The sequence below is a fragment of the Prionailurus bengalensis genome, chromosome X (genome assembly GCF_016509475.1).
Source record: "Prionailurus bengalensis isolate Pbe53 chromosome X, Fcat_Pben_1.1_paternal_pri, whole genome shotgun sequence".
In the NCBI taxonomy this organism is placed as follows: domain Eukaryota; kingdom Metazoa; phylum Chordata; class Mammalia; order Carnivora; family Felidae; genus Prionailurus; species Prionailurus bengalensis.
Genome location: NC_057361.1, coordinates 34,286,997 through 34,312,274, shown reverse-complemented (window position 1 = coordinate 34,312,274; position 25,278 = coordinate 34,286,997). Strand labels below are relative to the sequence as shown.

The window sequence follows — 25,278 nt, the reverse complement described above, 5'->3', positions numbered from 1 at the left end:
GCTGTTGTTGGTAAACTACAGCCCACCAGCTGCCTGATTTTGTAAATCAAGTTTCACTGAGACACAGCCACGCCTGCCCATTTACACAATATGGCCGCTTCTGTGCCGTAAGAGCAGAGCCGCGTGGCTGTGACAGAGACTGTACCCCACTCAGAGCCTAATTACCATATGACCCTTTCCATAAAAGATGTGCCAACCCCAGACATAAAGAGTATTCAAGGAAATGGGGCAAAAGTGGAAATGGATTAGTGACTGGGTAAAAGGTAGCTAGTTCCTTACATTCTTCTAGCAACTTTTCGGTTAAGTTTGAATTTTTATCAAAATACCAAAAAGAAAAAAAAAAATACTGCTTCTGAAGTAACAAAACAAAACACGCAAAAAGCACCCCAAACCCAAAACTTCCCCGGGTGCTCCAGATGGGCCATCAGCTTGAGCACCGGCACCTGCCCCCGCCCCCTGAGCACCTCCAGGCACGAGACCGCCATTTTCCTCACCTCCTCTGCAAAGCATCAGGCAGCCTAGGGTCTGCCCACTCCCGCCAGACCCTCGGCTTCTCCTAGGCCCCCTGCCCACCCCACTACACCGCCCATGCCGGTAAACACGGCTCATCTGAGCTCTCCACCCAGCCTATACACACCACTTCCAGAATGCTCAGCAAGGCTGCCTACACCCACTGCCTCCTTTTCGAGGCTTCAGATTTTCAGGGCAAGCTAGCTTTCCTTGGGGTGTTCCTAATTCATACTGACGAAAGGCAAGCCACAGGCAGGGGGCCCTCTTGATACCAATGGCCCGGATAACTGGCCCCTGGACCAGTGCTGGGTGTGAACTCTTGGACACAGGACCGGAGAGCGAGAGTCAAGAGCAAAGGCTGGCGGCCCCCCCACCCCCAGCAGCCCCCCAGGACGAAGGCCTGACGTCACGGGCGGTGGCCAGCCCAGTCTCCTTCCCTGGGACTTACGCTGCGCTGCACGTGATCCACCGCCCGGCTCCTCTCATCGTTGCCGTTGTAATTCTGCATGGCGTCCGTGTAAGTCCTCAGGAAGGTGTCCTTGATCTATGGAAGACAAGGGGGAGTGCGGTTCTGGTCCACTGCCGCCCAAATGGACTCATGTTCATGCCCACTTCTACCCCAAGATGACCTCTTCTGAAAAAATCTCTGAATAAATGTAGGCCAGGGAGGGAATGCCCTGTTTCCTGAGACAAAAGACCTCAGAAAATTCGCTGAGGGATTTGAAAGAACGTTCCCCTCATCCCCAATCCAGAGGAACCCAGTGAAGTGGCCAGTTTCTGAGAGGGCTGTGAGGGTGAGCGGCCAACCTCAGGCCTGGCTTTTTCTACTTACTGTCTTCGAATTGACTGATGCCCACCCTTCTGTCCATAACTTTTCCTGCCCTTACTCAGAAGAATAACAAAGGACAGGCCACTGGAGGGCAGGAAGCCTGCTGTGGCTGTGATGGGAAACAGATCCCTGTTCTAACATACAGGGGGAGGGCACAACCAACTTTCACTTACCTGTCCTCATAGGGGCCAAAAAGAGAGGCTAAAAGATATGAACTTTTCTTACTACTAAGTAGTTAACAAAACCCCTCCCCTCCTCTGCGAGCGCATTTGACTGTGGGGTAACTTTCGAGCTCTGTTCCCCTGGAAACCTGCTGAAGGTAGAGTCTCAGGCGTGTTACCAGGCAACTCCACACTTAGGGTAAGACTGCCCCCAATTGCCCACATGACTCTGGAGTCAGGGGGACAGCAGATGACAATAACTGCCTGCTGGGAAGCTTAGGGCTAAGTATGGCGGCTCTCTTGACTAGGCATGTTCCTTGCTGAAACACTGGACGGTATGCCCATGGGATAAAGAAGAGATCAGTGGGCACTAGTCACATGGGGCTTCTAAGCCGTGGTGGATGCCACACCTGGCTGTGTCCTTTCATGTCACTGCACCTGCGTTGTCTGTTGTGGGCAGGTGCACATAGAATAGAACCGGGCCGCTTTGAAGACTTCCACTCGCCAGTGGTCAGAGTGGCATTGCAACCCATCCCGCTCCCCCAGCTCCCTTAAGTGTTTCAGATGCACCGAGGGGAGGTAGATAAGGGGGCCCAGGCACTGGGTATCAGGGACCACTGAGAGAACCCCCCCAACCCTAGTGGAGCCCAGTCACGGCAGTATATTGGGGGGGAAGGGGGCAAGGGCTTGGCTGCATCTGTGGTTCGCACACCCACTGGGGGTACCTCTAGGGCTGCCGAGGCCGTGACTTCATCGGGTTTCACCTCACCTGAGAATAAGAATGGGGAATCTAATTCCAGATACGGCACCTGCACAAGACGGGTTCTAGAAGTCAGCCTTGACACCTGAGATTGCACCTCTGGTAAGGGGAAAACCACAGCAAGTAGGGGAAAGGGGCAGAAAGTGCATAAGCCAGCTGACTGGGAACTGAACTTGGTCAAGCACAGAACCAGGGTCTGGGACAGATCATGCCAGACTTTCAACAGCCTCATTGTCTTTTCCACCTCTGTCTTGCGCTTCTTTTCCTTTCTAACACGCGCGTATCTACTTGTGGCTTTACTGTTATTTACACGGTGTGCTAACAGCCTATCGGGGCGGGGGGAGGGGGTTGTCAGAACCAGCCCTTTATCGTAGCACCTACCCTGCCTGACCTATCACCACTATACGTGTCTGAAAGGCGACACCACGGTGGCTACAGACAGCATGAGGACGTCTTAGCTCTGCCTGAGCGGCTCCCCATGGTCTGAACAGAGCAGCCACAGTGAGAGTATGGGTGAGAATGGCCACACACGATACCAGACAGCCAGCAGTGTCCTTGAAACTACATCACGATCACAAAACAGTATTCGAAATCCTTTTTCTCCAGCTTTAGAAGTCTAAAATAGGACATGTGAATTAGAAACAAAGCGCTGTAGGGGTTTCAGATCACGACTGCCTTCTCTCCTTCCACAAGGCTCCTCGCATCTGGCCTCCGTTTCTACCCTCCCAGTTGGCAGGGGGTGGCCCCCAGGGCTCTGGGGAGGAGACAGGGGAGCCCAGGCTGTTTGGGGGATACCAAGCAATCACAGAAATCTTGGGCCTTGCTGAAGCTGCTATTTTAAAAGGAGTATTTAATCTACTTTGAAGGTCACTTGCTTTAAAACTGGGTGGAGAATCATTTCATGCAGTAGCTATATCAAGAAATAGAGGATCAACAACTAAGGTTTTGAGTTTGGCGAAATTCCTGAGGCATTTAGATTTTTATTGGCATTTCAGCCCATATTAAGTGACATTTGGAAAACAGCGATACCACCGGAGATGCCAGCTAGCCCATATGTGCCCTTTACACATTCTGAGAGGTTTCAGAAATCCTCCTCCCAAAGCCCCTTTCAGTGAGTTCTGTACTTCGTGTATACTCACCTCATGACGAAACACAAACCCTGAAATGCCAGCTACCAGCTCAGCCAGGAACACCAGGGACAGGAACATGGCATACTGAAAACCAAGCACACAGGGACAGAGTCAGACACGTCAGGATGGAAATGAGTGTTCCTTCCGGGTAGCTAACTTCTTATCACAGGGAATCACACAAATCCTCATATTCCCCAAAGTTTAGGAAAAGCTTAAAAATACCCTTGTCCAGATTTCCCCACATGAGCCTCAATATAGAAACGTGTCTGTTTAAATATGCGCGAGCATTTTGGGCCACACATGCTAAGGAGAGCACATCCGGAGACTGGGCTCAACCAGGAGAAATCTGGAAGGGCTTTTTATAACTCAGGTATGCACTATTTGTGATGCCGCAATCGTCGAGTGGGAAAGTACTCTGGGGGTCGCAGGACACCGTTCTGCCCCGTCCGGGAGTCCTTCAGACCACTTCGGTCATGATGGTCAGCCGGCACCTGCATGCACCCTTCCTCTAGCATCTGTGAGCCCAGCCTAGTCCCTCCACCCACGCGCCCCTTGCAGCCCATTCAGTTTTCACGCCGTTCCACTTGCCGGAAAGGCTTTCTTTCTCCTGGCCACAGTCTGCCTCCTTGCAACTTCTACTCCCTGGTGTCAGAACTGCTTTCAAGAGCTAGAAGCACCAGCCCAACCTTGCTCCTCCACAATCGCCCTTCGTATGTGGGAACACAGCCATGGTGCCAACCTGCTGCTTCTCTTCAGGTGGGCAAATCCCTCCAGTTTTCTTGAGCAAAGCTAATAAAATGGCTTCCAAACCCCTTCCTCTGTGACTGTACCAATCCCATCCTGACAGAAAGACCAGAACGTGCACAGGTCAACGTTCTTCCTCGATATGGGGATCGTGCCTGAATGTAGCACTTACAGCAGGGGCCGGTGGGCTCCGTACCTGTCTTGTTCTGCACAGTGTGTGGAGTCAATAGTCTTTAAAAAGCAAAGAAGCTGTACTACTAACACTCTCCATAAGAATCCGAAACCCTTAGTGCTTCTTACTCATTTCATGCTTCCCGTACTTTCCAAGTTGGGTGTGTGTGCATGTGCACACACGTGTGCCTAAGTTCAGGGATGAATTACATGGTACTTATGAGACATTAAGGGTTTCCATTTTTGTGACTTTGAAAAGCAGATAAAAGGAAAGAGAAGTGACTCTTTTCCTACAAGGCATATGTCTTACAATCTGTTTCTTCTCATCTCAAAATAAAATGGAATGTTTGGAATGCTCCTAGGTGATGCTTTAGAATTTGGATCGACTGTACATGGTCATGTTACTTGCTTATAAAGTACGTATGCGCATAAGATCATAAACTATTTTTCTCAGCTAGTGGCACATGTTAAAAGGAGGGAATATTGGCTTAAAATGCCAGTTTTGTAGCAAATATTAACAAAAGTCTCTACGTACACTTAAAGCATGGCCACTAAACTAGCAAACACAGGGGCACCTGGGTGGCTCAGTCAGTTGAGCTTCCGACTTCGGCTCAGGTCATGATCTCATGGTTCATGAGTTCAAGCCCTCCATCGGGCTGTCTGCTGTCAGCACAGAACCCCCTTCTGATCCTTGGTCCCTTCTCTCTCCGCCCCTCCTCCGCTGGTTCTCTGTCTGTCTGTCTCTCTCTCTCTCCAAATAAATAAATAGACTTTAAAAAACATAAAACAAAATAGCAAACACAGTTATGAGTAGAACGCCCCATGGACATGACATCTGTCTCTCAACTTACTATAAAATACAATAAGAAACACATTTGACTCTAGAGAGAGTCTCACACCAGGCCTAGAATCCACCAGAAAGTCCTGTGGCAAAGTAACTGTCAGAGGCAGGTGGGAGAAAGGACATTCAACTCTGTAGTCAGAAGTCTTCGTAGGTTTATGTCCTAGCTTTGTTGCGGACTAACTCTTAGGAAAGAGGCAGCCAATCTGGGCCTCCATAAAGTGGAAATAGTTATCTTCAGTTGTTTTGCAGTTAATGAGGTTAAATGAGGACCATAAAATTCTAGACTGACAGACAGTTAATGAAGTGACTTCCGCTCTTATCAGCCAGATCAGCAGTTTCCTGTCGCTGGGAAGTTCCCGGTTTCTAGGAGCTTCCAGAGAACAGCTGCTCCTCCTTCAGAAGGCCCTGGCCAAAAGCCTACTGTGAAGAGCGCACACTAAATACAGGTGGTAGGGGGCGAGTTTTCTCGAGATGAAAGTACCGTAGTAGAAACCGTCCTGGCTTTGGAAGGAGACATCCCTGGGTTCCCATCCCAGCTCTCCCCACACCAGCTGATGGCTTTTAAAGGTCAAAGCTAAAAACTAAACAAAACCTCAAGAAGTTCTCTCCAAAGGCTCACCTGCTAGTGAGCTCACACGTGTTAGGAGAACATGGCAGAGTGGTTTGAAACCACCTTCAGCAGAGTCCAGAGAGAACTGTTCTATTGTTGTGTCCCCTCTCCTATCTCCCTTCACTCGGGAAGAAACCTTGGTGAGTTAGTCCAATGCTGTTCTTTCACAAATGGGGACAGGCCCAAAGAGGTTACATCTCGGCCACTAGAGACGTAAGCCAGGTCTCCTCCCTTCTTGTTCGGACGGATGAATTCCTAGCCATCTTTCTCTTCTGGTCCTTTCAAGTTAATCCTCCCTTGCTACTCGTTGTACTGAACGGGAGGCTCTCAACCTTCGCTGTAGGATGGAATCTCCTAAATGGCTTTTAGAGACTGTGGCGGTTGGCCTCGCTGCTGTGGAGTCTGGTTTGGTTGGCTGAAGGTGGGACCCTGGTGAAGGTGTCTTTCAAAAGCGGCCCAGGTGATTTAAGCAGGCATCCAGAATTGAGGACTATCACACCAGACAGAAAGAAATCCTAGTGCTTCTCAGAAGTACTAGAAGGTAGACTCGGGAGGCCAGCATAGAGTAGCAGGTGACAGCAGCAGAAATGCCTCAATGTGGCCTCGCTCTGGCTTTTCCACCAACCCGGAAGAATCAGTGGTGGCCAGGCCATCAACCTCCTGCGTGGTCTGCAGGACAGAAGTGGCTGAATCAAACACTACTTCCGTGAGGCTGTCGAGAGAGGGACTGATCAGTGCCAGTTTGGAAGGTGGTTCCTTTGGAGAGAGTCATCCTCACACCCATCTCTGTCACTAGAGGGTATGAAATGTCCTCTAATCTAGGGCTAAACAAGGAAGTATGGGCAGCACAGTGCGGACAGACTCTCCACTCTCCCCTTTCACAAAATGGGACATCTGAAATCAATCTCTTCAAACAAATTGTTCTTTTGAGGAGAGGCCCTTGCTACCTTTTATCTATAAAATCCTTGAACATGAACTCTTATTAGCATAGGCAGTGAGCACGGGCAGGGGGCAATGAGTCCACCAGAACGTTAAGAATCATGGTAACAGCCTTTCAGCAGCCTGCCCCTTGCCCTTTGGGGAACATCACGCCGAGTGTCCTATTATAGTAAAGGCGCCCAGCGCTGGGCTGGCAGTCAAAATCTGCTCCTGCGCCAACCCTCTGTCGAGCGGGGAAGCTCTGGCTTAGCTCGACTCCCATAGCACTGAGCTCGGGTGTGCAGGTTCAGAGAAGAGTGTGCCCACTCAGCCAAGCACGGACAAGTTCAAGGAGGCAGGAAGTATTGCTCTAGTGGGAACTTGGAGAGGAAAGGCTGCTCATGTTAGGGGTGCTGCCCGCCCACACTGCACGTCACATACCTGAAGAGACGTGGGAGAAACACTTCAAAACTAACCCAAGGCGTCTTGCCATGAGGATATAAATGGCTTGGTGGAACCACTGGCCACTGCTCTGTCACCACCCACTTCGAGGGATGAGAACTGGCTTTTTGCGTGTGTGTGCCAAGCTGTGTTTGGGGTTTTTTTGCCCTCTAGGGCATTAGACGGTGGATTAGACAAGGGTCTGGACTAAGATTAGAGGCAACGCCTATGAAGGTCTTGTCTGTGGCTTCAAGATGGGCCATGTCACTTTCGTGTGATTTCTGTGGTTTCAAAAAGTAATCGAAAAAGCAGTATTATGTCGTGACACACTCACCAGCTTCAGCATCCACGGGCTACCACGGCATGTCGCAAAGCATCCAAACAGGCCAAACACCACAATAGTGGTGCCGGTCCCGATGAGCACATAGGGGGCATTTGTGGAGTTCTCGGCGATCAGGGAGATGTAGGTGCCCAGAGTGAGTTTGCCCCAGACTCCAACAGCCAGCAGGATCACGCCAGTGATCTGAAAAGAGCAGGGAGGAGAAGGGAGCGTGAAACTGTGAAGCTGGGAATCGACGCGGCGATGTGGCTTGGATGCGAAGACTCACGTTCCCGTGGGCAAGTGGCGCTTGCTGCAGGAGTCCCCGGAGCAGTGGGAAATGTGGGAGACGGGTGGCTCAAAGGCATCACAGTGTAAACACCCTTTTGTTTTGTACGATTCGACCTGTCCCTTACACAAACCCACAGGCAGTTTTCACATGAACTGGAAGTCAAGCTGATAATAAGAAACTTTGTCTTTAAAACTGTTTTGAAAAAAATGCATGCGGGGCGCCTGGGTGGCTCAGCTGGTTAAGCGTCCAACCTCGGCTCAGGTCACGATCTCACGGTTCGTGAGTTCGAGCCCCACATCTGGCTCTCTGCTGTCCACATGGAGCCCGCTTTGGATCATCTGCCCCCCTCTGTCTCTGCCCCTCCCCTGTCCTCTCTCAAAATAAGTAAATAAACTTGTAAAAAAATTAAAGAGAATTAAAACTGCATGCCAATGCAGGTGTGAGAGCCCTCCCCGGGAGAGCCGCTGCCCAGTGCCGAGCCACCCTCTTCAATAGCATGTGTGGCTTTCGTGCGATTTTTAAAAATTAACTAATTAATTTAAAGTAGGCTTCATGTCCAATGTGGGACTTGAACTCATGACCCTGAGATCAAGAGTTACACACTCTACAGACTGAGCTAGCCAGGTTCCTCTGGATATGGTACGTTTTGAGGACATTTCGCATGATGTTATAAGGAGCAAGATGATTTTCTTTCACTATTATAGCAAAGATCTCTACAAAAGCAAAACATTCAAAATACTTTTGAATCCCTATGGATACACTTCCTTATTTACAGTGCTTTAGTCAATACAAAACAACAGAAGCATCTGAGTAGTTCCTGGAATTAGCTGTAATGCGATTTGGCAAATCCCGCTGATTGGTCCAAAGGAAATCCCCACAGCATGTCTAAACTGCAGAACCTTGCATCAATCGGGCCCTTACTTCAGGGGGTAGACTTGGGGCTACATGCTATGCCTTACTCTCCCTCCCTTGCAGGCCACACAACCCAGCAGCATCAGTGGCTAAAGCCAGCACTTGACTTTCTGTCTTTATCTCCCCAGCTGGTCTCTCCTTCAGTTTCCCAGTAGCTTAGCAGCTCATTCAAACTGACATCCCTCTAACGGCCACCTCTTCTGACACCGCATGAAGCTTGAGAGAAGCCCGGGTGTCCAGGGACAGCCTTCCCCAGTTTTGTCCCACCCTATCGCCTAATGTCCTATACCAAATGCCTCCTGCTTCCTGTCCCGCCTGGCCATCCCAGCGAGGGGGCGTGATGAGATGAGAAACGGGAGCAAAGCCGTATGATACAAACCAATACCCACCATGCCAAGGTTTCCCCTGTCAATCAACACACTGTCCCAAACACATGCTACACAAGGAGCCAGGTGGCAGGGCCAGTGAAGATGCCTGGGCCTCTCTCCTGTACACTCTGAAAACTCCTTCTGCAGTCTGGATCCACCAAGCTCCACCATCAGACTGCTTCTCTTCTATTTGGTGGAAGGGATGAGTGGAAAAAGCAAGAGGTTGGTGATATTCCCCCACCCCCACCATGATTGCCTTTTACTCTGTAGAACCATCACTGTGAAAAGACCGAATTAGAAGCTTTAAATCAGAAAAAGATCGAGGGACTAGTGCTAGTTTTATAAGGGAAAGGTGAATAAATGCGATGCAGTCTTGAGGAGAAAGCATTTGACACTAATATTTAGGCGAAGGTGGCCCAGTGCAGGTCTACTGCCTTTGAAAAGTTCCAATAGGGGCCTCAGGGAGTTCAGAAAACCAAGAATGCAGACGCGGTCAAGAGTTTCAAGTCCTTTGCTGACACCTGGTGGCTGCTAAAGAAACTACCTCTCGTGAACAGCCTCTTCTGCCACATGGAAGCATAAAATGGAAACATAAAATGCTTTTTATCCACCAGAATCAAAATTGAACTCTCCGCTCATTAGGGGTAAGAATGCGGTGAACACTAGGGACGAAGGATAGTGCCTGAGCTTTTATCACTCAATGCTCAGCACAGCGCCAGGCACAGAGGAAACGCTAAATATTCATTGCCAAACACATAGATTTCATTTCTTTGGGTCTTAGAACCTCTTCTTCATAAGAGTCCTTTGAATGTCATATACTTACAAAGCTGCTCCATCGGGTGAATACTGTGAGGGGCCTTAAAATGGAATCAGAGAAAAACCTCTGCCTCTGCTTCCCACTCTACCGTTATCTGCCTAATGTTGTAGATGTCACAGCATAAATGTTCTGAACAGAACTAAAAACTCAGTTAAGCCAGTCACTGTTCAGGCTGAATATAAGTCTCATCCACAGACTTGCTATTTCATGTGACTGCCTCCAAAGATTCAGTAACGCTTCAGACATGCACTGAGCAGCTCATTTTTACACACCTACTGCCAGTCGCTATTGGGGTGCGATGGCTTTAGTGACCAAACATGAGAGTCTGATAGCTTAGATTTCTGGGACCAGTCATTTCATCAAGTTCACTTACCATCATAACAAATAGTGAATGCAGTATATCAAAGTTAACAGAAATCTGGCTTTTAAGGCTAACGGTATCAACATTTCTATCCCTTTCCTCCTTTCAAAAAGTACTTTCTCAGAATGCAACCACCGCTTTTGTATAGGACACCTCTCTCACGTAAGGTGCAAAACCTATGATAACAACTTATGAAAATCTTCATAACATGTAAATTACATTAAAATTAAAAGGCTATTTTTGCAGACCTCAGAGGTACCTCTTAAAGACTGCCAATGGACGCAAAGAAACACAACACTGTGGGCACCACATTGTATGGGAGAAAAGCCATCCAGTATCTTGAACTTGACCAGGTCAGTCACCCTCTAAGGAGCCCTTTCTCCACCCAGCACCTCTCTGGTAGGAATCTAAGAACAGCCCAGAGAGAAAAGACCTTCTCCAATGTTGCTCTTCTCACACTCAAAGATCCCTGAGCGACCAGCTCTGCGTCTGGAAGCCCGAGCCCCACATACGCAAGGTGTTTTGCACAAACAGGACCCGCCTCTGCAACCGCATCTCCCTCCTTAGTCTTTCTGCACTCTGTGTAGTTCCAGTACAATGGAGCTGTTCTCCGTGTACTTCCTGTGCTTTACTGCTTCTCAAAGTTTGCTCGTGATGATCCCCTTACCTAGAATTCTTCCCCTTCCTACCACTACCTATCTACATCCTAAGCTCGTTCGGCATACTGTGCCCACGCCTCCCAGCCTCCTTACACAGAACTTATGCCATCGTCGTGCTGCGCCCTTTCCTCCTCCTGTGCACATCCAGGACTGTGACCTCCCTCGAGGGCAGGAGCTGTGTGTCTGCTGCACGGACGGATACACAGCCGATTGCGGATGTGAGGAGGGGAAAGAAGTTTCATGTTAGCCATCTCCCTGCCATACTCTCTGAATCTCTGCTAGGAACTCTCAGAAATGGTAAGAATGCCAATCCAGGCAGGTGCCGTGATCCGGGGAAATCATAATGCTAAGGGCAAAGAAGAAACGATGAGATGGACAAGGGAGAGAAGGTTGGGCTGCGGTGCGCCCTGCAGTGAGTAAAACCCTACTTGCTGGTGGCAGTGCTGGTGGACGAAAGTGCCAGGCTGTTGAAGGAAAAAACTACCGGCAAAGGGCTGAAGCTCCGTAACACACAATCTAGTGCTTTCTCTTTTTGCCTACTATAATAATGCTTCTCACCAAGGAAAAGAAACATACAAAGACAAGTCAAATGCAAAAGTCTTCGTTGTCTGTGTCATTTTCCCCTTGGTTCTTGTCAGCACTCACCCACGCACACTCACCCCTGCGTTTACCTTTACAAGCACACGCGAGGCTCAGGGCTCACCAAAGCAATTCTGTGTCCGGGCACCTCAGACACCTGAACTTTCTAAGCCAATCATTGTGTCACTGCTTTAGCTTTCTCAAGGAATTTATGTTTCTTTCTCGGAAGACTCCATTAGCAAGGAGCCAACGGTGTGGCTTAAGAGGGGACAGATCAGAGCCTGGAGATCAGAGCCCACACAAGTGGCCTGGGGAAGGTACCGCCGGCTCCCATACACCCTCACGTCAACCACAAGCCAGGAGGGCAGGCCCAGCGCCTGCCGGCAGTAGCCAGGCTGAGGCTCGGTCTCATATCGTTCCTAGCATCCCGGGGTGGCTCGACATATTCTGTGTGCTTCCTGTACAGCTCAAGATATACAGACAGCGATGTACCCCCACTACTTCTAATTTAGGCTTGGCGATGAGGCCAAAAAACTTATAATGGTAGCAGTAGAAAAGGTAAATCAGAACTAGGACATGTGATGGCTCACATTACCTTAAAATTACATTGAAAGGATACCACGGGTAGGTTTGCCAGTATATCACGGGGTGTCCAAAACGCTCTGGAAGAGACTTACTGAGGTTTGGTTTCATCCTAAAGTGGATATTGGGGTAGCAGTGGCAGAGATCAGCACGGTCCTTTGCTCCCGCCAGGTCAACACAGCTAATGCAGGGAAGTCTCTCAATTGTCCCTGCAGCGTCCTGATCCTCAGAGAGGAGCCAGAGATACAGCGCTTCTATGTTTCTCACGCGCCCACAGGCATTGAACTTGGGCCCGCTGCCTCTTCTGCACACAGACCACAGCCCTCTGACTAAGCGGCGGCAGCAGCAGCAGCAGCTCCTGTCTTACCATGAAAGGCTATGCCTGGTATGGGTCTGATGGTGCAAAGTCCCTGTATTTTTTCTTTCTTTAACTGTATGAGATGCTAAATACACGCTTGTGTCACCGTTGGAATAATGTGTATCTGTTCTTGTAGGTGGGGCTCATGAACCCACGTGTTACGGAATTAAAGAAAAGACAATGAAAAATTGACTTACAGAAGCACAAGCTCTCTCGAAGACACCCCATCCTTCAACAAAATTTTTTTTAATGTTTACTTATTTTTGAGAGAGAGAGAGAGAGAGAGAGAGAGAGAGAGAGAGATTGAGAGAGAGATGGATGGAGGGGCAGAGAGAGGGAGACACAGAATTCGAAGCAGGCTCCAGGCTCTGAGCTGGCAGCACACAGCCCGATGGCAGGACTCCATTCCATGAACCGTGAGATCATGACCTGAGCCAAAGTTGGACCGACTTTGTTAACCGACTGAGCCACGCAGGCGCCCTGAAGACACCCCATCCTAAGAAGCCAAATGGGATACAAAGCACAGGAACTAAAGCCAGCCTAAAGAAACACACAGGAGAAGTTGTGGGCCGAAATCTCAGCTAGATAGCATTTTAGGTGAAAGCCAAGGTTCACTCATCCTAGGGGTCTATAGGTTAATTCACCCCTGGCGACTCTGTGCAGAGCAGAGGCATTGTCAAATGTTCTTCCCCCACTCCAGACGATTCTATACCTCAGAAAAACTATATGGCACAGAAACTCCATACATACAGTAATGACAATAAATACAACTAAGTAATAATTAAAACAGTGATTAAATCCTGAAAATAGAGGGTCCTCAGGAGTTAGGTTTTCAGAAGGAACCAGCAAACTGTGCTTTCTGCCCATTCTTCCTTGAAGCGTGATGCTGAGGAGGCTGCGGGGGAGGGCATCTCTGCACGGCTTGGAAGGTGTTCTGACCTGATTTTGTGCATGTGGATAAAACACACAGGAAGGCAGACAAATCAGCAGTTTCCACCACGTCGTGGTTTTCTCTTTAAACTTGAAGTAGTAAGGGTGCGGATCCATCACATTTACAACTTAAGATTGTATAACACGGTATTTTTGAAAACACTGTTTTGGACCAGGAGGTGGAATTTATTGGGGTTTTCCAGGGGGCTGGAGAGCCCTGTCCAGATGAGGGGCCGCAGGGGAGCCGGTATGTTTAAAAGGCAGGTGAAGGAAAGAGCTGTGGGCTGGGAGTCGGGATACCAGGGCTGGGGCCGCCGTTTGTCACAAGTCAGCTGTGTGACTTTGGGCAGTTCACCTAACCTTCCTGGGCCTCCGTCCCCTCTTCAGTAAGATCAGGAGGTGGAGAGGCCTGATGTCCAGGGCTTCCCTGCAGCTCTAATGTTGTGATGCACCAAATCAGAATCTCCACGTCGTCGTGCTTATTCACTCTGGAATCTATTTAGGGACGTGCCCATTGGGCAAAGGAACACAAGAGAGTTTATTAGGTCCCCCCCGTGACTGACAAACCGTCAGCAGTGGGAGTAGGAAAGTCGGCTCATCTGTGGACTCCACGCCTACTGTTCCGCCAGCTCTCCGAGGTGACAACTGGTTGCCGGGGAAGACAAGGAAAGAAAAAGCTGCCCAGGGGGTCATGCATCGCAGTTTTAAAGAGACGCTCAAAAATGTATAAGGGTCACTAGCATGACAACAAGCCTTACTTTTTATATGAAGATGCCCGTGTCATCCTGAGAGCAGTGAAGACATATGCTCTGAGCTGCTCCTCTCTCAGCGAGTATGTCAGCCAATTTTGCTCCCTGGCTTTTGTGGCTACAGTATATGTGGAAGAGAGCACACATTATACAACTTACGTAATGGGGAGATTAGTGCGATCATTAAAAGCGGATGGGGAAGTTTGAGGAAAGGGAGAGAACTGAGATGATCTTAAACACGGGTTTGTTAAACCTGGGTTTGAGAACCAATAGGAAACTCAGAGACCATCCGGTCCTGGCCCTGTTTTCTACTGGATTTGAGGTGACCAAAGGCCCCGCAGGGAATATTCAGAAGGCACCCGTGGATGTGCGACTCCAGTCTGGGAGAGAGTCGCAGAGGCAAGTCAGGGCTGAGGCCGGAAGTGACAGCCGAGGGACCGTTGTGTCTTAGGAAACAGAAGCAGAGGATGGTGGGAAGGACGCCATCACTAGAATGTGGGGAACTGGGGCCGGAATTTGGGGAAGACGGAGGAGATGCAGAACCGAATGGACAAGTCTGTGAAGGGGGCTTCCAACAGGAGAAGTGGGAGACTCGAAGAAAGGGACTTCTTCCTTCTCTAAACACTTCTGGGAAACAAAAGGACAGCACAGTTCACGGGCCCCGAGTACGCCAATGGGCATGGTAGTCTTTTGTATACCCGGTAAAGCCCACTACAATTGCATTTTATGTTTCAATATTGTGTCGTCCTGTAGCCGATTCCTAGAATTCAAATTCCAGGAGTTAGGTCACGAGCGCGCAGTGACTTGTCACAAACTCTGGCTTCTGCTTGGATCTTGTCACTGAGCAGCCAGGGTCTGATGCGCACACTGTCTAAAGGATTCTACATAGATGCTTCGGAAAATATGAAAAGGGCTTTGAACAGCCCTATGAAAAGTCAGGAATTCCAGCTCTGGCTGTGGGCTCACCACAGGCCTTTCTTCACTTACGCTTACGTAGTGAAGCGGCTGATCGTGTCATAGGAAACAGCTCCAGGAATGCTTTAATTCCATCAAACGATGCTTCCTGTCCTCCCGGAGGCCTTAAATATGCAACCACCAGCTCCCGCCCGTCGCAGATCTGTGCCTTCCTTCTTTCTCTGTGAAATGACGGGACTGGCCTCAGGAACACCTACAGGAGCCCTTCCAGTACGAAAGTTTTACGTGCTTCTTTGAGGTGCCCAGCGTCCCTCAGAGGGGCCAAGAGCAGGCCCCGCCACTAGCTAGGGTGCAGACCACGCTCGTCAACAGCGTTCACCCGGGGCCTGTGCTGTCCGAGTTTTGTACTCAGCCTGCGGGAGTCTAGCTGGGGAGGGGCCCTCAAGCAGGTGGCTGGCTGGAGACTGGACAATCTCTAATGTCCTAGGGGCCCAGGAAGCGGTGGAAATGGATCACTGTTGGCAGTCCTTCCTGAATTAAAAACTGGGTCCGGATGTGGTGGAGACATGGTGGAGGTAGGCCGACCACAGGAAGTCAAGGTGACACAGCTGCTAAAATCATAGTAAAGACCACTTCACTCACACAGCCTTTTACTACTTCAATTACTAGACCCCTTTTGAATTAGCCCAACCGGTTCCACCTTATATTAATTCCACTATTCAACAAAGGGTCATAGGAAATGTCCCAACATGTTATTAGGGACCCTGTATACCCTACTAGGAAATGAGAAAGAATGGGCAGCCTAAAAGGTTCTGGACTTCAGGTCTGCTCCCTCTCAAACAACAAACAAATAAACAACCAAACCAGAACAAAACAAAAAACAAATCCACAAAGGAAGGCCCCAGAAGCCAAAAAGAATTTCGCTTCATGCTTATTAGCACGTTGAGAAACGTTCCGTTGTATCAGGGAGAAATTTTAAGGGCAGCTTATTCTGAGCTTCTTGGCATTTTTTTCCCCCGTTGGTAAGTATTGTCGAGTTCTCCCTGAAAGTGGTGACCACTGGACTTGGGTGTTTGATTTACGCCAACAGGGAGTGTCCTCCTCCAACTTCAAGCCTCTAGGAGCATGTAAGAGAAGCGAGTGAACAAAGCAGAGGTTAAGTCTGTCTGGGCGTAGCTCACACCTCTGGTTGCACGGATGACCCAGATATATAAATAGATGGCATATAGGTGAGTGCCTATTAAGAATTGGGGCAGTGAAGCCACTTAGGAGGAGATTTGTGTACTTAGGAATCAGGAGCAGCTGCAGTGGCTAAAGTGACAGAAGCTTAATGTCTGGGGGATTCCCTCTGTGCCACACCCCCTCCACAGAACCCCCAAGTTGATCTCGCTCAGATTTAAAATCTGTTGGCCCGGTTAACACACACACACACACACACACACACACACACACACACACACACAGGCAGGTGAGCACCAGGGACACCAACAAACAGCCTTAGTGTCATGAGCAGGTGGCTGAGCAACCACAGAAGTGCTGTGCTTCCTTTCCTCAGGTGACCTATGAGCGGACCAGTGCTGTGAAAAGATGGATCAAATTCCACACTAATAAGAAGAGGTATTAAAAAAAAAAAAAAGATCATGTCAGTGTAAGCTTACAAACAAGAGCTGCAACTATATTATTAATACCCATTGACAGAAAGTTTCTGCTGACTGCACATTTATCCCATCTTGTGTTGTTAATTGTGTATATATTACGATTTGCAGAGTCTTGTGGGAGGAAATAAGGTCGGTTACCTCCTCTGTACCCACCGGAGCCTCACCCACACACAACCTGGGTCTGATCTTACAAGACAACAGGTCGTTCAGACATTCTGTCCTAATGCCCATTTAATAGAATCGCTGCTTGTCTGAGGATGATTCCCATTGTTTTTTTAATTTGAAAGCCAGTCACTGTGCCCACAGTGAACACCCAGCGGGAGATCAATAAATGCGGACTGAACCTTGTGGTGATCTCGTCTTCAAACTGAGCTCCCTTCCAGTGGCCATGTCCTTGGGAGTTGCTGGGTGGGAACGAATGTGCATAAACTACTCCTATCAGCAACTCCATACGTATGACTCTAAATGCCAATCTGTGGCTGAACAGCACAGGTCTCCCTCATGATTATGTTGTTGAACAGGTTTTGCTTTCCTGGAGTTCCATTATGCGCAAAAGGGAAAATTTTCTTTGCAAAATTTTTACATATCATCTTCAAAATACCAAAAAACCCCCAACAATCCTACATGTATATATACACATCTAAAGCAAACAAGAAGCGAGAATGTAGACAGCAAGGCAATCCCTGAAGGCCTGTGCTCGATCTGGCTTTGTGTTAATGGGGGCTGAGGGGCTAGGCGAGCTCCTGCCTCTTTTCAGATGAACTTGGCACTGATGAGACGTAATGCCAGAAGAGGGGCCATTTTTAAATGAGTAGAACCACCTGTTCAATAACAAGATTCTTACGCAAATGGTAAGGTGGTGGTGGTCTTTCGGTGGTCCGAACTTTCCCCTGAGATGATTCAAGGGAAGACAAAAACTCATCTGTATTAGTGACTTATTTAACCTTCCTCTCAATATTCAAATATCCACATCGCACGCATATGTGACACTGCCACCAAATAAGAGACATGGGCACTATTCAGATGTCTGATATTGACAGGGTATCGCAGGAATTAACTTTAGGTAACACATGTTCTTGGCAAAAAAAGAAAAATAATTCAGTCATTCCAGAAACGCACAAAGAGGATACTTTGCCATGTTTACCACTGCCACTTGGGCCCAGCCACCATCCCTGGCATCTCTCCCTGTCTCTACCCTTGCCCTTTGCTCAAAACCTTCCACACATCCCACTTTGCAGAGCGGGAGCCGGTGCACCCCTCCCTGGTTCTTCTGATGGGACCTCCAGTGGCTCCCTCCGTGCTTACTCGGCTCCAGCCCTCCTGGGCCTTTTTGCTCCTCCAGAATACTCTTGGCCTGCTTCCTGCCTCAGGGACTTTGCACTTGCTCTTTCCTCTGCCTGGACTTCAGAGATCTCTCATTTCTGAGTGAGAACGAGCCCTTCCCCTCACGACACGATTTAAAACTAGAACCCTGCCTCTCTGGCATTCCTTATGCCTTTTCATCCTTTATTTTTCTCCAGCACACTTACCATCTCCAAATGCTATTTGATTTACTCTCTTGGTCTGTCTCCCCAAACGAATTTAAGCTCCATGAGGGTGGGGAATTTTGCCTGTTTCACTGATGTATCCCCAAAGCCCAGACAAATGCCTCCCCATAGTAGGTGCTCGGTAAATATGTGTTAAGTGATTGACTACAAGATGACAGGCTGGTAGGCCAGTGTGAGCTTTGGAGGACAGAAGGACAGAAGACCTATGGTCACTGACACTGCACTAAAGAAACCAAATAGTGGACTTGACTCTCAGGGTCCAGGCAGCTTTACTCAGATAAAACCCCGTTCCTTGGCCAATTCGTTTCTGATCCAGCCCACCGCTTCACAAACGTCTGCTTGTGACCACAAGGGGGACTAAATGAGAGAGCCCGGGCATGGCTAGGTCTGATCCACTAATGGAAATGTAATTCGAGGCTCTAACATCCTATAACTCCATGAGGTCAATAATTGATGGTTAGGAGTCAAGAGAATGAGCAGTGCTTATACCAGCACGCTTTGTCTCTCAAAAAATGTACAACAGTGAGGGCCGGCGGGGGGGGGGGGTGGCGGTTGGTGGAGGAGCTTACTGTGTGCCGGGCACGCTGCTAAGTGCTTTAATGCTCTGTCCAGCTCAATCTCGTAATAATCCTATAAACCTTGCCTGAGGTCATCCCCACTAAGTGGCAGAATAGGCACTCAAAGCCCTGGCCCGCAACCACTGCCTTCTCTTAACATCCTCTTAAGTAGCTGACCTGTGCCCCTAACTCCTCTGTAAGAAAAGCCCAGAAGCCAGTGTCATCCATGCTGGCAACAATGCCAGGTTGGTTCTCAACCCTGAGAATCTGGCGGCCAGAATTAAAAAAACAAAAAACAAAAAACAAAAAAAACCCTGCAGGCCTAGTCACTAACCGATTTATTTTAAAAGGCTATCCCATTATTTCTCCTCTCTCAAGCACGCAAATCTATAGAAACGGAAACACGTTCTGCTCCAAGCTACAGCTTGATACTTTAAACGAACCAGGATGGGGACTAAATATCCTGATGTGTATGCTGGGATGAGCCGGAAGTGTTAAATATCACACACTTCACACACAAATCTACGCGAGGACCGCCAATCTGAAGAATCAAAGATGCAAACAGAAAACTGTAGCACGTTCTGGGACAAGTTTAGGAAACTAAAGTGTTCTGGGTTTTACCCTGGGGCGGGGGAGGGGGGAAACCCAAACACCAAGAAGCTGTGGCTGAAATATATATATGAGGGCAACCCACTCTGAGGCTGTGGAAGTCCGAGCCAGTGACTTTCAAAGTAGTGTGGACCCAAAGCGGTGGGCTGAGTTGCCAGCTGAGGCGGTTGGTGACGTATCTGCCTGCCCCACAGCCTGGAAGGGGGAGGTGATCCGTCCTTCACAAACCAAGAGCACGGACCGGAATCAGTCACCTGTGTACATGCCTGTGATAAATGGCATGCTCCTTTCATGCTTCATCACATTTACTCTTGATCTCTGTTTTGCTGATGAAAAACAGGCTCTAAAAACCGAGGCTCTGAGAGGTTTGGCTACTTGCTCGGAGTCGCAGAGCTAAGAAGGGGTACAACCCAGAGTTAGACTGCCGTCTGTGCGACTGGAAGGCAGCTCCCCCCACCCTCACGACTCCCCGCATCCCGCGGCAGCGTGAGCAGAACCAGTGAGCTCCCAGGGCTGAGGTCCAGGAAGGGGAGTGATGTAGAGAGAAGCCCAGCTTTCTGTACACCCCCCAGGAGCTTCTTAAGGTGAATGGTGAGGAAAGCAGCATTCTGGACCAATCTCCACGCATTTTTAAAGCAGTTTCTAGTTGTCAGCATGCAGGAAACGTGGGGAAAGGCAGGGGTGTGAACAGATGGGCTCTACACACTGACCCTGCGAGCATCGGTCTTCTCCCTTCTCCTTTCCTGGCGCACGCTTGCCGTGTCCACTACTGGGCATGCGCCAACTTATGAATGGGGTCGTGCCCCAGAAGATTATTTATACATTACTTGTTTGGAGCTCTGAATGCATTTGTTTTGCAAGCAGTGTTAGATGTGGTGCCTGTGTTTCTAGGTCAGTCCTCAGAAGTCTATATTTAATATTGGGGAAAGTTATAGAGGAGCAGATTTTTGTCTCAATACAGGGAAGAACTTTCTAATAATAGGCATTGCCCAAAATGGAGTGGGTCGCCCTGGGAAGTGTGACAACAGAAGGTAAACAGCTTTCTGGGTACTCCCACAGAATCTCCAGAGGCAACCATGGGACAGAAGTCCTATGGATGGGAAGCCAGCAGGAAAGGCAGAATTGCCTGAAAAGTCATTCTGATCCTGACTATTGTCCCGGAAGCTTTGTGTGTTTCCCAGACAATTATCTCCCTGGATTTTCATACATGAATGAATAGGAGCGTTAGCAACACAGGCACCAGGGAAACCATTTTCCCAGACTCCAAGTTGTATTTTCTTTTGATCTCCAAAGAAGAAGTGATAGGTCACATAATTTTGTCACATGAAGACCAACAGAAATACCTGTTCGGTGTAATGAGGTTGCAACGAAAACGAGCTGGGTTCTTTAAAGGGGGATACGGCACTTGAAAGAGCTCTTGCTTTATTATCACAATGCCTTTATTTTCCCTAGGCAAACACACGCTCAACCTTTTCTCACCTAGAGTCAAACATCCTGGCTCACTTTAAGAATCAGTGAAGCTGGGGAGCCTGGGTGGCGCAGTCGGTTAAGTGTCCGACTTCAGCCAGGTCACGATCTCGCGGTCCGTGAGTTCGAGCCCCGCGTCAGGTTCTGGGCTGATGGCTCAGAGTCTGGAGCCTGTTTCCGATTCTGTGTCTCCCTCTCTCTCTGCCCCTCCCCCGTTCATGCTCTGTCTCTCTCTGTCCCAAAAATAAATAAATGTTGAAAAAAAAAAAGAATCAGTGAAGCTGGTTAAAGATAAATTCATAAAACCTGTACAGGCAACCTTCCCACCTTTCACATATAGACAAAGATTCTGTCAAAAACCTGACAGACGTTGGAAGCAAAAAAAAGAAAGTATCTAAGAAGGTGCTATTAGTAAATGGTACATTGCACCAGAAATCTATTCCCTATAAAACGGGTGCGTAGCTCCTTGGAAAAGCTATGTAATTAGCTCTTGGTCCTGGTGATGGGGGCAAACACAGCTCCACTTTTTACCCCTGACATGACACAGCTGCCCCTGGCAAGCTCGCTCCTGCGTGGCGCCTGCTGGTTTCCACGTGCCCGGCCCTCCTGCCCCACGGCCGCCCAGCCAGGTCGTGCCTGCCTTTCCAAGCCTAACTGCGATGCCCTTTGCACCGAGAGGCCTTTCCCGACACTCCAAGACAGTAATCACTTCGTCCTCCTGTGAACGTGCTTAGGATTTTCCACAGATCTCTTGTGACTGGCATTTTACCCGGTGTTCTAGGCCTTTGTGAACACCTTACCGCATCCCCGTAACCCACTCCCCGCAAACAGAGGAGTCCCTCCTGGCGCTGTGTTATTAACTATGTACATCCTGTGACACCTTGCGCTTGGTTTTGCCAACTATGTGTGATCACAAAGAGTCCTTTTGTAGCAAACAGGTCCCATCTAGGACACGTCAACGGGCACCTCCACTTTGCACCCTCAGGTTGCGGAGAGGGCATGGGATGGAGAGGTGGGATGGGGACCCGACAGGCAGAAAAGGACTGGAGAGACACCAACAGTCGAGTGTGGCAGTGGCATTCCAGGCTGCTGCACTGCTTCCATTGTGCTTAGAAACAAACAGGACTGCTGTGGTCTGAAGCAAATTAGCACTTCAGAAAAGGACAACTTGGTAATTGGGTCCCCCCAACTCAGAAGCCACAGACGAAAGCCCCTCCTCCCCAGAAAGTCACCATCAGCAACTTATTTTAGAAAGCTAGGCTTTTCAGCAAGCAGCAGCAATCCTTCCCCACTGACAGGCAGCGTGTGCTGAAAGTGACCCGCCTGCTGACTGCTCCTTAAGGGACATTTGAGGGGCCAGAACTGCTGAGACCTCCCTGTACTGCACACAAGCTAATGACCAAGGACACGCTTTCCTGGCATGGGGGAAGGCACTGGATCTTACCATATGTTTGCCCCCAGAGCCAACAGCCATCCAAAGTCGTGGTACGCACTGCGAGTGACTATGACCATGGGACTGCCCCCTGAAATCAGTAGGTATTGTTATTTTTGCTAAATTATTCTTCCAACTCATTTGCCTTGTGTTGTTCAATCAGAATGTATTGTGAACGACAGGCTGGTGTGGCTACAGGGAAAAGCCATGCAAGCCACCTTGAGCAAAAGGGGGGTTTCTGGAAGGCTGCAAGCATCGTAAGGGGCAGCACAAGCAGCCGGTAACTCCAAGGACGGGAGCCAGGAGAGCTACCTTTTCCCACCCCTCCCCCCCCCCCCCCCCAGCAAGGGCTCTGGGAAGTGCCTCTCTTGCACGCCTACCACATTCCTCTCCTTCTTGGGGAACTAGCTCTCTCTACCCAGTGACAAGAGCCTCCCATTAGAGCACCTCCTGATTCAAACATCCAACCGAGACTGAGAAGCAGCCCTGGATACTGATTTCCAACTGGTGGAGGACAGAATCTGAGGGCCCGACCTCAGGTCAGGTGACCTCTCTGATGCAATCAGCTGTGACGGGGACAGGACCATGTCCCCGTGCCCCATCTTATCAGCAGGAGCTAGGAGAACAGACGCTCAGAAAAAGCTGGGAGCAGGGCAACCCACTGATTCCCATGCCTGCCACTGAGACACTTGGCCATCCCTCCCCTCGGGAACAAGGGAGAGACTGTGAGGCAGTCTACATCTGTACCCTCGTTTATTTAAAAAAATTTTTTTTCATGTTTATTTATTTATTCTGGGGTGTAGAAAGCGTGTGAGAGGGGGAGGAGCAGAGAGAGAGGGAGACAGAGAATGCCAAGCAGGCTCTGTGCTATCAGAGCAGAGGCCAAGATGGGGCTCGAACCCACAAACCGTGGGATCATTTGACCTGAGCCAAAATCCAGAGTCAGACGCTCAACTGATTGAGCCACCCAGGTGCCCCATCAGCCTCATTTAAACACTCTAATCTATGCAGCACCAGGAGACACCAATGGAAGACCAAATCACTGCCTCTTGAGAGAGTCCTGTGACCAGCACAACCCTTTATCCAGGAGAGGTCCTGGGGAGACCCCACTTGAGGAGCCAGAACCATCTTACATGAGGAAGCCCTGGGCACCCAGTTGGGGTGCCCTGGGAGTGCGTGCAGCGCTGGCAATTACTGGGGGGCCAGATAATTCCCTCATCTCCTCCCCCAAACACGGCTCAGGCCCCTGACCATATGCGAGGCTCGATGCCAAGTAACCTCAAGTGAAGACACGATCATCAGGGAATCTGGCCGCTGCAGTACTCGCTCTACTCTTCGAAGGACCATTCGAAGTAGTTCTCTCTGAAAACCCAATGGGGTTGGCTGGATCCTTTGAACACCCTCACGCCTACACTGAGCGTCGGCCAAATCTGGTTGAATACCATCCCTCTTCTGACTTGCCAGCTCAGCCGATGGTGGCTTCCAGTACCGCAGCAGGGACTCCACCAACTCGAGAATGAGGGCTTGGTTGTTGGGAGAGAAATGGGAAAATATGGAGAGTACCATGTCGGAAGAGCTGTCACGCTGTGTCAATCTGTTAACATATTCATTTGGGGAAAAGAAAGAGCCTGAGGCTCAAACACATATGAAACTAACACCTTCCACAATGCTAGAGGATAGTAATAAAAATTTTTTTTAAGTAAATCATATAGTAAATAAAAAAAGCAAGTGAGTTTGGGATCGCATCAGGGTCCCTCCTTAAACGACGGGAATAACATAATATTGGCATGTGTTGATCCTTGACTCATTTAAATTGCAAAAACTGAAACCAACCTAGTGTGATAGAAATCATAAGAGTAGCTATTCCCTGGAGAGGATGAGACAGACAGGAAGATCGGGAGGGGTAACAGAGATGATGCTCATCTTCATGGAGGTGTGTTTTCAGGGACAATCTCAAAACACAAGCAGAGAAGAAGGAATGAAAGAAAGTTATTATATAACCACGAGAGACGGCAGGAGGAAGAAAATGGTGCCTGAATTTTAGGTAACAAGTAAGATTAAAATATCATCACATCTATAATGTGCTCTACAGTTTATAAAGTATTTTCATTCATAGAACTCCACTGAATACTTGTAAGAACCCCATTAGGGTCACGTGATCAGCATGCCGCCTTGCAAGATGAAGCAGCAGGTTCAGAGAAAATTAAGTGTTAACCGAAGTCCCACAGTCTGTAAGTGACCGAGACAGGATTAAACCCACAGCCTTGACTCACAGGCCAAGTCCTTTTGACTATACCACACCATGAACTTTTGTCAGTTAGCGTTCCTTGGTTTAATTCATTTTATTTTGTGTATCCGACTTGTGCCTGGCCTGGTACTCTAAACTGTGAAGTTCCCCTGAAAAATGAGTTCATTAACAACATCATCCAAGTGTACAGGACTCAGAGTAGACAACCTGCCACAGGGCACAGGGCCCCATGCCTGCCTAACATCCAGTGTCTAGGGCTCTTTGGTAATCAAACGCTGAGGGTAAAGAGCGAAAATCAAAGAGTTAAAATAAAACCAAGCAATCAATACTGCTACAATTATGTGACTATGCAGACTGTGGTTTTTCCATCTGTCTCACACTTTGCAGGTGTTTGTCTTGTCATCTTTTTTTTTTAATGTTCATTTATTTATTTTGAGAGAGAGAGAGAGAGAGAGAGAGAGAGAGAGAGAAAGCGAGCAAGCGCAAGCAGGGCAGAGGCAAAGAGAGAAAGGGAGACAGAGTATCCCAAGCAGGCTCCATGCTATCAGCACGGCCCCCGATGCAGGGCTCAAACTCAAGAACCATGAGATCGTGACCTGAGCCGAGATCAAGAGTCAGACACTCAACCAACTGAGCCACCCAGACGCCCCTGTCTTGTCATCTTGATAGCACACAACCGGCGAGGGTAGGAACTGAGCCATCGTGTTTTATATTTCCAGGACCACCCGCTATGGTGCCCCACTTACAGCATCAACTCAAGAAATGCTTATTTTGTCAATCCAGTTGGTACCTTCTAGAAGT

General features: G+C 49.0%; 1 protein-coding gene across 2 annotated transcripts in view; it reads right to left on the bottom strand.

Annotated features, from left to right (window-relative positions):
- TSPAN7 (tetraspanin 7) overlaps window positions 1-25,278 on the bottom strand; it is a 125,289-nt gene that overhangs the window by 16,751 nt on the left and 83,260 nt on the right. For both annotated transcript variants that reach the window (XM_043571054.1, XM_043571055.1), the window contains exons 2-4: window positions 7,453-7,641; window positions 3,400-3,474; window positions 959-1,054 (exon numbers count right to left, since the gene is read on the bottom strand). In XM_043571054.1, the coding sequence (XP_043426989.1) occupies window positions 959-1,054; window positions 3,400-3,474; window positions 7,453-7,641 (360 nt within the window). The remainder of the gene's footprint in view (window positions 1-958; window positions 1,055-3,399; window positions 3,475-7,452; window positions 7,642-25,278) is intronic.